The sequence below is a fragment of the Amblyomma mixtum genome, chromosome 3, assembly GCF_055824585.1.
Source record: "Amblyomma mixtum isolate Tamu chromosome 3, ASM5582458v1, whole genome shotgun sequence".
In the NCBI taxonomy this organism is placed as follows: Eukaryota; Metazoa; Arthropoda; class Arachnida; order Ixodida; family Ixodidae; genus Amblyomma; species Amblyomma mixtum.
In genome coordinates this window covers 273261530-273277049 of record NC_143014.1, presented here as the reverse complement: position 1 = coordinate 273277049, position 15520 = coordinate 273261530, and the positions used below count along the sequence as shown (strand labels likewise).

At 44.1% G+C, this 15520-nt stretch overlaps 1 protein-coding gene across 1 annotated transcript in view; it reads right to left on the bottom strand.

Annotated features, from left to right (window-relative positions):
• LOC149354872 (presequence protease, mitochondrial) overlaps nt 1-15520 on the bottom strand; it is a 127024-nt gene that overhangs the window by 44987 nt on the left and 66517 nt on the right. Inside the window, exons 21-23 of the mRNA XM_089583533.1 lie at nt 13959-14070; nt 10706-10818; nt 3939-3992 (exon numbers count right to left, since the gene is read on the bottom strand). Of these exons, the coding sequence (XP_089439659.1) occupies nt 3939-3992; nt 10706-10818; nt 13959-14070 (279 nt within the window). The remainder of the gene's footprint in view (nt 1-3938; nt 3993-10705; nt 10819-13958; nt 14071-15520) is intronic.

The window sequence follows — 15520 nt, the reverse complement described above, 5'->3', positions numbered from 1 at the left end:
CGACATAGGCAACACTGCCGACATTGAGAGTGTCTACCGAACATGAATAGAAAGAAATGAAGGCCTTTATGTCTTACATGTTCTGTTAGTTTGTCATTGCTTCACCGCAGCTATGATGTGTGATGCTCCGTACCTGTCACCTAGTTCAATATTTGTGGCTTGGAGTTCGCACTGGCCAACCAATACAGCAATTCTCAGTGGTTTATTTTTGTTTAGTTTTTTTTTTCACCTCCCAAAGTTGGGGGCCGACCTGCACGACGCATCAACCAATGTGCGAATAAATTCAGGCCAACGCACCTTACTTCTACTTTTAGGAAAAGCACTCGTGTTACATTCAAGCAAACACAGTACACTACAGCCAGGAAGCAAGGAAGAAATGGGAACAAAACAGCGCAACGAATGAACAATGAAACAAAAGAAACTGCTAGCATGGGCACCTAAAAAATATGAACTGGGGCTTTAAGTATTAAGGATTATGATGAATACTAATATGTGGAAGCCACATCCATAATTGCAGACTTGGGATGAAAGGAATGCATTCCTCAGGCTGGTAAGACACATGACCCAAAGGGAACATAGCCAATATTTAGCTTCTTTCTTTTTGCAATTTTACTACTACATCTTGCAGCTTGACATCCTTTATCAGTTCAGGCCTTTGAAACTAGGGACTCTTCAAACTCTTTCCTGCATAAAGTTTCTTCGTCTGAAAAATGTAAATGAATCATAAACCTTTAATGAACTTAGATAAGCCCAGCTCATTTTCGGCCATAACCTCTTTCTTGGCTTTCGACAAATCTACCTTGCCACATATATTCCCATTATTTCTGCAATGCTACTATTATATAGCAGCTTTCAAAGAAGCTGATGCAATGTTTGCAGTACAACCAATAAAGCCTGTTTTACTGCGGTGAAACAGTGCATAGCTGGCGGTAACAGTCAAGGTAAAGGATCAAGGACCATTATGACATCATTTTGGTCACAACTGTTGGCCATTAAGGAATTAATGGCACACTAAGGCCTTGCAGCACTGGCAGAAGGAACCAGTCCGCAGGGCAAGAAAGATCAAGGCTTTTTAAATCTGCATGCAGACAAAACATGCAGATGCTCATTATAAGGGCCTGGTTCTAGCCAGAGCATTCTACGTACCACAAAATACCATATGTCCCAGCTAAAAGTAACCAAGATTTTAAAAAGAAAGCAGTCTCCTAGGCAAATAAAATTAATTCAGTGCTGTTGAGAGTTGCACGGCCTAGCCGGCAATATTTTCCTTTGCTCTGGAAACTTGCTTAGTCAAAACAAATTAGCTAACATTTAAACAATGGTTTTGTGAAGAAGTGTCAATGAGGAAGTCGTAGATCACCTTGGAAAACAGCTGGTCAAAATGTTTGGCAAGGTACCATTTGCATAAAGTAGCTTTTTTTACCGGCCTTAAAATAACGCTCCCAAAATACAAAAGCTACCACGTGACAGAGGTGCTACTTCAGCATCCCATGACGTGTCTCAGAGAAAAAAAAAAATCTGCTTTTCTATAGACAACTGTCCCCGGTGGGGCTTTGCACGCACACTGGGTGAGAGATATGCACTAACAACTGTCATGTGGTAGCTTTAAATCTGCAAAATACAAAAGCTGCACTTATGCAACTGCACTTATGAGCTGCTGCTACCACACAAAACAGAGCTGCAGACAAGGCATTAATGATTCAGTAGAGCAGGATCTTGGGCAGGCTTATCATGGTCACCCCCAGGGCAGATCGGCAGAATTACAGTCGAGCCCGCTTATAACGAACACCACAGTCATGCGCCGTTCATTCGTTATATGGGGATATTCACAGTAAGTGGAAGAGCCATAATATAGATGACAGCCACGAGGCGGACTCCTACAGTGTGCTGATCACATAGCATCTGCGAGTCGCCACTGGCCCAGCCAAGTTCTTATGCCGGCTGACCCATTTTCACATGTCACGATCAGTGGGACTTACTGTGCGTTTAGATCTAGAGCATCACGCGATGAAAAGTCACTTCTAAGTATCGGGCAAGTATCAGCCAGACGCGAAATCTGTAACAGCCAAAATGGCCACTGCTGTGTCTATGGCGCTTAGGTTCATCTGGATGCTGTCTTTGCTATAGGCTAATCAACCGGCGACAGCCTCTCTCGGAAGATCACACTGACGCTGCGTACGGGTGCAGCAGCAGCAGTGGCCAATTTTCACGTACACGAAACATTCCACATCATCCAAGATTCAGTCTTAGCTAGAGTCAATTTATTGGCCAAACAAAGCGCAGAGGCACTTGGCGAGCCTAGCACGGACACAGTGCAAGAGAAAGGCCTTTTTTGGAAGCTTGTATGCAGCGCTAATGTCTGCGAGGCATAACCACCTATCTGCTCCTCGCCGGGAGGCATACAAGTACACAGATGTAATGAAGCAGGCGTTCGAGCTCTTTCAGCTTTTAACGTTTAATCTGGCTTCTAATCAGTGATCAGTGAATGCAGGGCAGGCGATAACTCGTGCAACTGACGAACGCACTCCAGTGCAAGCTGAGATCGCGCTCTTCTCCTAGTTCTGTTTAGGCCGGATAAGATCTTGTTGTGACCTGCTATAAAATAATCGCAGGGTCCTGCGCTTGAAACGGAAGAGAGATATCGTTGACAACCCACAAGACTGCTGCCCCTCCTCTGCCACAAGCTGATCAAGTGCATGGAAGCCAATGCGAGTTTGCGCACCAGCGGCAGACTTGCTTTTACTTTTTTTTTTCCTCTTTACTTCACGCAACCTGCACTCTTTTCATAGCCTTCACGCAAAAAGCAAAAGCAGTATCGATGCTCATGTAGGACCGCGGTGAAGAGCGCACAGTGTTCGCCGGAGCGCAAGCTCCTGGCACCTGCATGTTCACTGCAAGCAAATTTTGGGGTCTTGGATGTTTGTTCAATTTGAAATTCAGCGCCATAACTTTAATGCAAAATTTAATGGTCACGTTGCCTTTGTTCATACTAATCAAGTGTTCATTATAAGCGGGACCATCATGAGTAGGCTTGACTTTATTTACACTAGTTTCAATGCTGCACAGCTCCTTCACACATCTCCTTCAATGTTTGAATGATCAGCAAAGCTCATCACCATTCATCAGCAAAGCTTGTCCGCTTCCCACCATCTATATGATGACACGTGATGCATAGAGCAATTTAACGAAGTTGATGCAGCTCAAGGCCTTTGCCAACATATTGAAAAAAAAGAAGAAATCTGCACAGAAGAAAATAAGCAAGCAAGGTGAAATGGCAGTTTAAAGCCGCAAAACATGTATGCCAGATGCAGGGTAGTCGTAGAGAGAAACCATACAGGTTGCCAACTTTGGACTTAGCATTCTCCAAAACTGCTGTCGGAGCAAAGCAAGCGCAGTGACACACCAGGAACCTCGGAGGTTGCAACTAAAGCCAACAAATTATCTGAGCAGAGGTGCACTGACTACCTGAACTATCTAATATAATTTATAGTGTAAACTTTGCAACTGCAGAAGAATCTACAAATTAACTCAGAGCGCAAATTAAGCAATTTTGAATTAAGGAGGTTTTTACTCAGGGGTTCTAAAAATGTATTTTTAAAAATACATGGTGCACACATGACTGCGCCTTGCATATAAATTCGCACAAGACTTCACATGCGTCCCTTGAAACTTTTGCTGCACAAGCCAAAAACATAAACCCTAGTCATCAATTAAAGAATGAAAGGAGTTTTAAACAGAAAAGAGCCAATCATTTGTAAGCAACACTGGACAACTAATATAAACACATGACAAAGATTTCTCAAGATTTGAATAGAGTACAGGAAGTCTGAAGACAATTAACAAAAATATTTATGATGGCTTCTAACTCAAGCTCTATAGTCAGCACATTCAGGCAGCCTAACATTCAGGCAGCCCCAAGATGTGAAGCAAATACTGACCTCACTTCTCGCAGCAGGTACTTGAATGACAGCAACTGAGATGCAATTTGAAGACTGCAGAAAAGAAGAAAAGCATTCACACAAACCATATTAGTCAAGTACAAAGTGCACACACGTCAGCAAAGCGCATTAATCCAGTTCTTAATATGCCCAACGAAACTGTCAGCGAAGAGCATGAGCACAAAAAAAAACAATGCAATGTTTACGCTACCGATGTGTATAAATAGTTGAACTTGGCAAAACCTTGGTACACAGAGAGATAGCGCACAGCACCCCCTGGTGTTTATGATTCCGTACACCACTCCTTACATCCGTGTTGTGACATCGCTTCTCTCTCGTATCCACATCGCTTCCCATTGGTTCATGCAGCGTACACAAGTGACCCTACATGCACCTATGGAAACCCATTCACACCACCCGTTTACAGGTATGATGCCAGTATGCCGTAGACCTGTGCACACGCTCATTGGCACACAGAGCACAGGCACATATGCTGTTCACGCCATCTCTCACCCTCCACCACAGTCATCATAATGCAAGTGCAATGCCAAGCAAGCACACTACTCCTCTCACCAGTGCAAACCTCTTCCCCCTCTCACCTGACTCCATCTGCTACACAATATTCACACTATTGCTGTGTAAATCGTTAACTCAGTAAGAGCTTGCCAATTTGCCCCTCCGCACTCTTACATTCACTCCATCTGTGATTTGCTATTTCTGACGCGAGCGCCCCCCACACTGCCATCCCATGGTGGAGCCGCTAAAGTGTGCTGCACGCAGCGCCCCTCATGTACGCCGTGCTAACTAGTGTCTGTGGTGCGACATAGCTACATCTGCTGTTTCGTAGAAAGCTTCCCATAAACAGCTTTTGCAAAATTGTTAACCAAATAATTTGTCGCCAACACATGCTTCTATATGTTCAGACAAAAGAAAAATCTTTTCTGAATGAAAGAGGAAAATAAACTTATTGGAGCCTATTCCCATTCCCTTCTTTTTCTGCTTCCTCAAATCAACCTCCAGAAAACACTGGCTATTAATATTTAGCAGCAATGATTTCATTCAATATATGAAAGCAAGTTGTGACATGTGCAGATCAGTAGTAGTCACATGGTATTTATTTTTATTGCCAAAGTGAATTCTTTTACAATTTCTATTGCTATACATGACAATGGTGGTGGTAGTAAAATGGGTATTGACAACAGGGAGGGAGAAAAAATTGGCTGTGGCTTAGCTTGGTTAAGCCCGGTAATTGTGAAAGCAATATCCGTAGCTACGCCATGGTTCAGCTGGTAGTGTAGCTGGTGGTGGTGCTTGTGGTGATGCATCGGTTATACAATCCAATACAATCCAATTCAATCAAATGCAATCAAATGCAATCCAATCAAATCCAATCCAATGCAATGCAATCAAATCAAATCCGCTAGGCGCGCCACGCGCGGCAGGCGCAGGAGTTAGGCAGCAGCTACCAAGCGCAGCCTCTGCAGCTCGCCACTCTCTTTTACACGCATTACGATGAGCTTCCCTAGTGGTAGGCGGCATCGCCGCGAAGCAATGTTAACTCTTTCGCTACCGCGCCATAGGCGATCATTCGCATATGATCGATTCAAATCGCCCGCGCAAAAAAGCTAATTTTGGAGCGTTGTGGACGTGCTCCGCCATCTAGTTAGCGAGCTCAACAACTGCTCTTTCGATTGCAGCCTTGGTTTCAGTGTTTTGACATGAGGGGGCGCCGTGAAAAATAAAACTTTGAACGGCCGCAGCACCGTCAGCCGGAGAAAATGGCGTCCGCGTCGCCGCGCGCTCCTCGGAAGCAAAAGCTGACACCGAGCACATCGGCCGGTTTCGGTTTCGTTTTTTGCGACGAAAGCAGCGGTTATTAGTCGGGCAACAATGTACAAATGTTGTATTTCGGTTTCGGCAGCGAGACTTCGCCTTGGGAGCCTGGAACGTCAGCGCGTACTTGCATGTAAGTTCTGTTTTCGTTCGCTGTGCGTTTTCTGCGGTGAATACTGTTTGTAATTGATGACAGCGGTTTATTTTTGTGCTTCAGGGTCTTGACAACGTATGGCGAAGACAGTTTGCCAAATGCTCAAGGTCGCGTCGCGTTTTTCAACCAAGACGACAGCTAGGTGTCCATATCGGCACATCGCTGCGGAGCGGCGCTCGGAGATTCGCTCGACTTCTCGACTTTTTTTTGATGCTCTTCACGGCGGAAATGATGAAGATCGTGTGCAGAAACACTAATAAGTATGCATGGATGAAGATTTTCAGCAAATTCGGCATGACGGCTCATGGGAAGACGTGAATCTGTTGGAGATTCTGATGTTCATTGGAATCATGATATACATTGGAATTGTTGACCTGCCACGACTGTATCTCTACTTAAATACCAGAATAATCTATTCTGGCCCTCTGCCATCAAAAATCATTTCTCAAAATTGGTTTTTCGCTTTTTTGTTTTTGTTTTTTTTTTTGCATGTAACGGACCCGGATGATTCAGTGGCGGCAGCTTCTATTGGCAACACTTGAAAAGTGTCCTGGCTTTTGAACCACATCGATAAAACTTATTTCATCGATCCTGATGTTTTAGAACTTGCCTAAAATGCCAAATTTTATCAGCTGGCTTTCAGGGAGCAGCTCATTCAAGAAATCTTCGGGTATGATGAGGGAAAAGAAGTCCACGCCCCCAATCCTCTCATAGAATCCATTCAACACCAACCGAAAAGAATGAAAAAAAGAAGAAACTGCAAACTGGGCTATCAGAGAACAAGGGAGGAACAAAGATAAAACCTTATGTGAAGCACTTGTCAGTCTACCTCTACTTCACATCTTCACCTCTGATTGCTCTTCACAGTGGCACCACAGTCATGACCCCTGACCTGACAAGCCATGGAAAGTGCAGTAAATTTTTCTCATAGCTGAAACTGTGAATATGACAGCTATAAACATGTGCAACAGTTTGTATATTCCAATTTTCCTCTAATCAAGTTCGGGCTTAGTGCAGCCGGTAATTTTTGTTTTTGCTATTTACTTTTTTGTGTTTTTAGCAAATTTCACAAATAAATGTTAATTTACTTTTGCACACACAACTCTGGTGTTTGTTTCATTCAGAAGTGTAACTAATAAGCTACAATTTCATGCATTGCAATATGTGCTGGGTGTATTAGTTCTTGAGAAAAAAAATTTTCTTTCAGTACGCTCCAAATCGTGCATTTTTCTGCGGTAGCGAAAGAGTTAAGCCGCTGGTGGTTGGCACAGCTACTGCTTTCTAGCAGCGTGAGTCGAGCCTAATCTCTTCAGCGTAATGCCACAATCGCGCTCCTAGCGGAGAGCGCAGGAGTTAGGCGCCGGTGGTGGCACCGCCGCGGCTTGCGACAGCGCGAGTCGGTCGTCCTTCTCTTCGGCGTGACGTCACAACACATGTTAAGCTCCTAGCGGAGAGCGCATGAGTTAGGCGCCGGTGGTGGCACTGCCGCGGCTTTCGGCGGCGCGAGTCGGTCGCCCTTCTCTTCGGCGTGATGTCACACATGACGTCACACAGAGGTCAACTAAAGGTTAATGGTGGCGCCACGGCAAAGGCTGAAAGTGCAAGTAGTATTGCATTCCCAATAGAAAAAAAAAAGCCAATTCCGCAGGTGGAGCCTCCAGTCCAGGGCCCCTAGAATGCAGTAGCTGCCTCAGCCCTAGCCACCAACCAGTACTGGTTAGTGGCCAATGTGTTGGTCAGCTGCTCCACCCAGGAGCTGAGAGACCAGTCAGAGACATGGGTGAGGGCGAGGCTGCTCTGGAATCACAAGACCACATGGAGTAGGGTGGAGCAGGACCCACAATGGGGTCACCCAAGAGGGTAAGGAATAGAAAATGAGTTGGGCTGGAGTTGGGGCCACACTACTGCTTGTAATGGGTCCGGAAAGAATGAGGGGAGGGGAAACGGGTACACCTGTTCCAGTACGAAATTGGTATGGACTGTCACTAGAGTCTCCGGAGGACCGGATGGTGAGCTCTCAGGCAAACTTATAAGCACATGCATTACCAGTAGGAGTGTGCAAATACTGGAATTTTTGAATACGAACACGACGAAAAAAATGGCTTTGAATATCGAATATCTGTTCGGGATGAAAAAAAAATTCAGGAAAAGATAAATAGGCAAACCCTGTCATTTCTTGTCATTCTTTTTAAATAGTGTATGGTCTTTGCAACTGAAATTAAACAAAACAAGACAGAATAAGCAATAAAAATTTTTTAAATGACATGCACAGAAATGTGTACTGCTTGATTAGACAGCATAACAGTAGGCAACCTGTAAGTGGCCATGCATAATAGTAAGTGACGAAATGAAACCCCTGAACTGACATACGACAGCTAAAGATAACATGATGGGGTAGTAAAAACCGATTAATTTGGACTTCAAGGGACTGGAAAAAAATGTCCGAATTAACTGAAGCCCAAATTATCAAATGCCCCTTCCCCATCCCCAGAAAAAAGAAAGAACTGCCGAAAACGCAAAAATTGACTGAAGCTTTGTGAGAAGGCTCCACCACACAAACAGTGAATGGCCCGTGACGAGCGCACAGCTTTGGCATGCTGGAAGAACAATGTGGACATAATTGGGGGGAACACACACTGGCATCAGAATGGCAAGACTGCTTCTAAAACAAAAACGAAATGTCCGGCGATGCACCAGTTGGCATCGCATCAAAACTGGTGTGCTGCTGGGTTTGGACTGCTTGCTCAGAAACCAAAACTATGCCTATGTGGCCAGGGTACTTTTTGGCCTAGAGGTAGGGGCCCTCCTATCATGGTCACGCCTTTCGTTATGCACACGTCAGAGGTGTAATGCACTGTGCAAAAGGTGGGCTGAAACACATTATGGAAAGATGAAACAAGAAACTGTGCAGTTTCACACTGTGATTGTTTGAAGCAGGTGGTTGGCCATCTTGTTTGCATTGTGTAGCTGTGGGAAAGCCCATTTGGGGGATTTCGCATGAGGCCCAAGCCCAGCAGTACGTGCCGAAATGTGAGTTGTCCATGTGAGAAATCACGGAGAAGAAAGCGAAGAGGACGCTTTTGTACTGTTGTCCTGACACTTCAAACTCGATTTTGGATAAATAATCTGACCAGATAACGTGGGTTTTCCACAGTCGGATTTATGAAAGTAGGCAGCATTTGACCACTGCCAATATCCAGGAATTTTCAAATATCCATTTCTCGAATCGAATATGAGCTGAACAACAAACTCTAACATTCGCACACCCCTAACTGCCAGGGAAGCCTGCATGACCAGGCAGGCCCATCAGAGTAACAAAAAGATCTAAGCTGGGCATGATCAGTCATGAACATGATTTAGTGGTATATATTATTATTTCAATGTGTGTATGCTTCTGTTAAGCAAACCACAGGGGCACTTCCATTGTATATGAAAACCACCACCCTTGAACAGGAAATATTCCCATCTCACCTCCGTAAGCCAACTTGTCAACTTGACATAGCCAAATTAAGTTGCTATATAAATTTAGCTTGTTTATTGTTTGTTTATGGGGTTTTAACATCTTAAGGCACTTCATGCCATGAGGGACACCATAGCGGAGGGCTCCGGATAATTCGAACCACCTGGGGTTCTTCAACCCTTTTAGGGTCGAATTATTTTGAAGAAAACTTTCCCAGGTGGTCAAATTACTTTATTGCGGATCTTGAATCTACAAAATGTATATAATCGAGAATAAATAGTAAAAAAAAATTAGGAACAGTACTTTGGTGACAGCATCACCCACAACTGGAAAATGTTCAATAGAATTTCACGAGCGACGGTGATAAACAAGCTAAGAGCAGCACCAATAAAGATAGAAATCAACTTCCGCCGCCTCTGCAAGAGAGTGCCCAAAAAGAGAAAACACGTTTCACGCGACTCCGTTGCGATCCCGCGGCGAAATCAAAACCGCGTAGGCGCTTTGCCGCAGAGAGCGAGAATACCTCGCGAGCAACGGTGATAAGCAAGCTAAGAGCAGTGCCAATAAAGACAGAAATCAACTTCGGCAGCCCCTGCAAGATAGTGCTGACAAAAAGAAAACTCAAATTTCGCCCGACTCCGTTGCGATCACGCGGCGAAGCCAAAACTGCAAAAGGGGTGTTACCGCAGTCTGTGCCGCCGCACTAAAGCTAGACATAAGTTCAGCTTATATCCGTAAGAAAGCAGCACAATATTCAAACACTTCTTGTAAGTCCTAAGAGGTGGCAGCACCCCCCAGTGAGCACGCATTGTTCTTTTGGCGCAAAATTTCAAACGGAAGATCGAAACCGTACCCATACGGCAAAGACCTTGCGGGACAGAAAACCGCCGCCGTACATATACGGCAAAAATCTTCAAAGGGTTAATGTGCGCTGACATCACACAGTGCACAGGCCTCTAGCATTTTGCTTCCATCGAAATGCGACTGCCACAGTTGGGATCGAACCCTCGTCTTTCAGGTCAGCAGCTGAGTACCATAACCATTCAGCTACCGCGGCTGCTGCTAAAAATTTAGCCGCCTACACAAATTTGTTATAGCAAATGGATGTTAAAAGTTAATGAAAGTTTATTGCCCCATGTTTACAGCCAGAGGTTTCTTTTTTTTTTTCAACAACTTGATCAGTACATAAATATAAAAGCATCCAGAATTTCATGGCAATAAAATGTCCTTTATAGTTACAGCTGTAGTCTCTAACCAGGCTGCTGCTTTTCTACATTAGCACTCAGCAACTAATTGTAATGGCAAACAAAGCCTACTTGCCTAGAGTAATCAGGGTGGATGTAAGGCACTCCATTGAAGCTCTTTGCACAGAAGTTGACACTGAAAGGGAATACCATGTGGATCTTGCGCTCTTTTGCATAAAAGTCAGGATCCTGCAGAGTAATAAAGAAAAAGAGAGCCCACAATTTTTGAAATAGTTACTATGTACTCCACAAAGATTGTGTTTTAGTGGCACAAATGCCAGCAGCGATTGCAGCCAAAGTAATGCAGTGTTCAGGTGAGATATAGAATTGAGACTTTATGATTATAGCCAGCCTTAGAGAAAGTAGTAGAGACAACAAACAGGAAGTTAGGATAGCCCATATGGTGCTCTACTAATTGAGCAGTGGCAGTCCTTTTTTCTGTTTAGGTTTGTATGCACACAAAACGTAACATAGTGTTAAGTTTGTCACCCGTTGCCACCACAAAACCACTGCAGCTGATGTGGAACTAGACTGGCAAGTGCAGCACGCAAATTGAAAAGCCCAAGGGTCAGCCACAGCATTCAATGCAAGAAACACAACACATGAAAATCTAAATTTCTCACTTCATTCAAACACTATCCAGTGAATTACAGATATCCATGATACATCCTTAAATGTCCTATTTCACATTTGTCAGATGTGTGTAAGTCAAAGGGAATTATTTGGACACTTTCAGCAGTGCACACAGCTCACATTCGTATCAAGGGGGCAAAAATTAAAAGCAGTAAGCGTACTTTCAACCTTTCACATTTTAGGTATGGCGTTCTAAATTTAATCATTCGCGGCTATTCGGACAAACCCTTTGCATGAACACACGATAGTAACCTGGAGAGCTAAAGTCTGCTCAGCCATAAACCAGCTGAATTTTGGTGCGGGTAACTTGAAAACCATGAACAGCATAAAAGGCAATTTTGTCGGACATAAAAAAAGTCCACTGCACTTACAATGAAGCGTGTTACTTATCAACAACCTTTTGTTGGGAACTCCTAGTAATTTCAATTGTGCCTTGCAACCACCCTTTGCATTCCTTAGTTGCCATAGTAGTTGGCCTCTTTCATTCATATCTTTACAGAGCCACTTAGTTTCCCTGTTCACTTGATTACGATAGTAATGCCACTTTAGTAGGGCAAAGATAGAGCCCTATGTTTCTGGGTTTTGTTTTCACTGGAATTCGGGGGGTAAAAATCAGGCACTAATTTCTGAGTTGAAACTCTGGTAGAAATCAAGTTACTTAAAAATTTTCATAATTCGCGTTTTTTGGGGCTATTTTTCCTCCGCAAAAATAAGTGACTACTATTAGGTCACACTGCTGCTTGGTACACAAATAACCCATCTACACTCATTACTTTCATAAACAGTCCAAAAATGACAGCTTGCAGCGAGAAAAGTGCTCTTCACGGCAGATATGTTCCTTTTTTGTGTAATTACGATTTATTTAATCGCATACGTCACCATTCTCATATGCACAACTTCCGCATCTCTGCTATACAGTTGGACACATCCCGAGAATGAAGCACCGAATGCCCATCAACGGAGGCCCTTCAGCCAATGGCGTCCACCAGCTGTCAAGACATCCTGCTTAATCCCCTTGCACCCACTAGCGAGAGACACTGTGGAGGCGTTCAGGTGCAAGGGGATTAAACACGGTTTAAGTGGATTAAAAATGCTGCTATGAGAACAGGGCAATGCCGCTGACTGGGGGGGGCCTGCTTAGAGCGGCTTTGTTCTTGAGCTGTATCCGACTACAGACCTGCTTGCTTTTGTGCATTGAGAAAACATTCGACATCACAATGGCCATTTGCCTTTTGCTAGCATGGGTAATGCTTGATGCAATGACACAGATAAAGTGTCTTGTCAGTAACTGTGTTGGCTTTTTCACTTCTAAGACTTACTTTTCTAACCTATTAATGGACTAAACCATGCCCAAAATTTAGCAGCTTAGCACAAAATGGAAATTTTGTGCTAAGCAGAGTGGAAAGGGGCTTTAATGACCGAGTACACTTTACTTGTGTGTGTGCCTTACAAACATATTCAGTCGTGCTGTTGTGGCATTTCAGTAGCTAGCATGAACCAGAGCATGTGCAAAAGTTCGAACTGTTGATGTTTACCATTTTTGTTTTTGTTTTGTATATGGGGAAACAGAGTTAATGGTGAGTATGGTGCGTGCATGTGCAATACTATTCGTGACACAATCAGACATGCGCACACCATGTTGCTTAATTTACAGGCAAGAATGCAGCCTGAACATCAGAGCAAGCTCTGTTTACACTTCTGTAGTATATGCGTACAGTCTGCATCACCCTTGCACAAAATTTTCAAGTGGTGCACTCCCTAGAAACTGCTGGATTCCAGAGGCAATGCTTGCGCGAAAGGGGAGCCCATAGCCTTACAAGCCAGGTGGGCACGGAAACCCTGGAAATACCTGGAAAATATTGGCTGCTCTCTAATATCAGTTTTTGATTTTGGTGCACACTGCTTAAGCGCTCTATACAAGGGTGACACAGACTGTACATGCAGGTGTTCTTCCAGCCTGGTAAAGCAATGCTGTATTGTCAGTGCACATGAAAGCAGCATAAAATAAAGCACAGCCCACTCTACAAACATACTAACAGTCCCCTCATGAGCAGGAGGGCCATGAGCAGTCTTTAGCAAACGTAAGAATTTCAAAGTTGCATAAATGGCAAAACAAACATTCACATGCAATAAAAGCTGCAGTATACACTGCGAGATACAGAATGTGTGGAAGGGTTCATATTCTTTGCTACATACAGAAGACAATGTTGTGATCCCTTTTCTTGCTGCTAGCCCTGTCTGATTTAATGTGCACCTTATTGCTCATTAAAGATATATGCAGATGTCATCCAAACTATTCACCACCTTCTTGCACCCAATGGTGTGGTTTGGTTTGGTTTATGGGGTTTAGTGTCCCGCAGTGATTCAGGCTGTGAGGAATGCCGCTGTGAAGGGCTCTGGATAATTTCAACCATTTGGGGTTCTTTAATGAGCACTGGCATCGCACAGTACACGGGCCTCTAGCATTTCACCTCCACTGAAATGCGAATGCCGCAGCCAGGGTTGAACCAGCATCTTTCGGGTCAGCAGCTGAGCACCATAACCACTGAGCCATCGCAGCGGCAGTTACACCTAATAAATACAACTTACCAAAGACGAGGAAAAGGTTTCCTCAGGTTTCAATAGAGCATGCCTAAAACTGAAAAAAACATAACACGTGCAGTCAGATAGTTCAGAAAAATGCTGCACACACTCACAGCAACATAGTCAGGACACCCCGTTGTGCATGCACCAGGAATGGATGAGAGAAGACCACCAAGGCAGTTTTCAGCTGCTGAGAGACCCGTCGAGCTGGCATTAAGGGAGCACCTGGGATCACAGTGCAGATTAATAACAGAATGCATGAAATGAAAAGAATCTTGGCAAAATGTGCAGCAATTTTCAGATGAAATTCCATACCGTAATATTAGAGTAACCAAATGACATGAAAATTCCAGAACTCTGCACTCATCCAACAAAATGAGGTCAATTTCAAGCAGGAAACAAACATGGCAGAGCTTAAAGGGGCTCTGAAAGGGGCTCTAATAAAGTTGCGCATTCCTGGGATGTTAAAGCACACTACTTCACGAATGTTGTCCAACAAAAATTTTTATAATGTGCTTCGTTGAAGCTGAGCTATCTGTAGTCAAAATGTGAATTTCAACATGTTCGCGCTTTTTCCTCTCCTCTCGTCACTTTTTGCACGCTGGAAAATCACTGCTCCTTCCCCAGCCCCACCTCCGGGAGCGGAGTTTCCTGACCCGCCGTAGCTATGTGGCTTATTGGCCGCGGCCATGGTAGCTGCCTGACGTCTGAAAGAATGTAACCAACAGCCACCTCTCAACTTGTATACACAGGCGTGAGCGACGGAGGAGGGTGCGAGCATGAAAAAGTCGCCGAGAAGGCCTCGGCAACTTTCGCGCGTGATTGTGGGTCCTCTGCTACATGTAGAAGTGTATGATTTGGCTCTGGTTTTGATGACAACACAATGTAGCGATTGAGCGAGTTTATGTGCTCTCCTCGGAAGGTGTTTCAGAGCCCCTTTAAAAGAGACACTAGACAATTCTGTGCAATGCAGCATCACTTGCTTCAAAAAGCTCAAGTTCAGTATCCCAAGTTCTCGCACATTTCCTGCTCCCCACCCCCTCAAAAAGCATTTTGAAATAAGCCATTTGCATTTCCTGAGCTCTCAAAACCATCAACGACATTTATAACGAGTTAGAGTGCCAGGAGAAAGGCACACAGAGACTGATGAGACAATGTGCCACCCACTGTCCCACCCACATTTGTGTATCCTTCTTTTTGGCAGTGCACACTCATCATGAATGACCGCCAACAAGCCAGTAAAAAGTACTTTGGGGCAGTATCACTTTGCACCTGAAAGTGAAACAAACTGCTGCAGAAAAGTGATGCCACAGCTTGCTTTTCATAATAGAAAGGCTCTCTGATGTAACAGAGGTCTCAAAATACATAGTGTAACAATTTTTGGAGAAAAAAAACATTGGAAAAAATTTCTTCATGATTTATGCTTTTTATTATTGCATTTGTCCAGAGCAGCTGCTCATGCTGTTGATATTGGCAGCGAAATGAAGAGACTCCAACAACACCTGTACAGAGTGCACTTGGATGTCAGTGACGTCACCAGTCACATGGCCAGTAATGTGACGGTGACGTCACAGTCATGTCACGCCAACGATACCACCACTCACACCACAAGTAAGCCACTAACAGCTGTGCTGTAAGACAACCGTAGTGATGTCGAACACAGAAAGCAAAAACG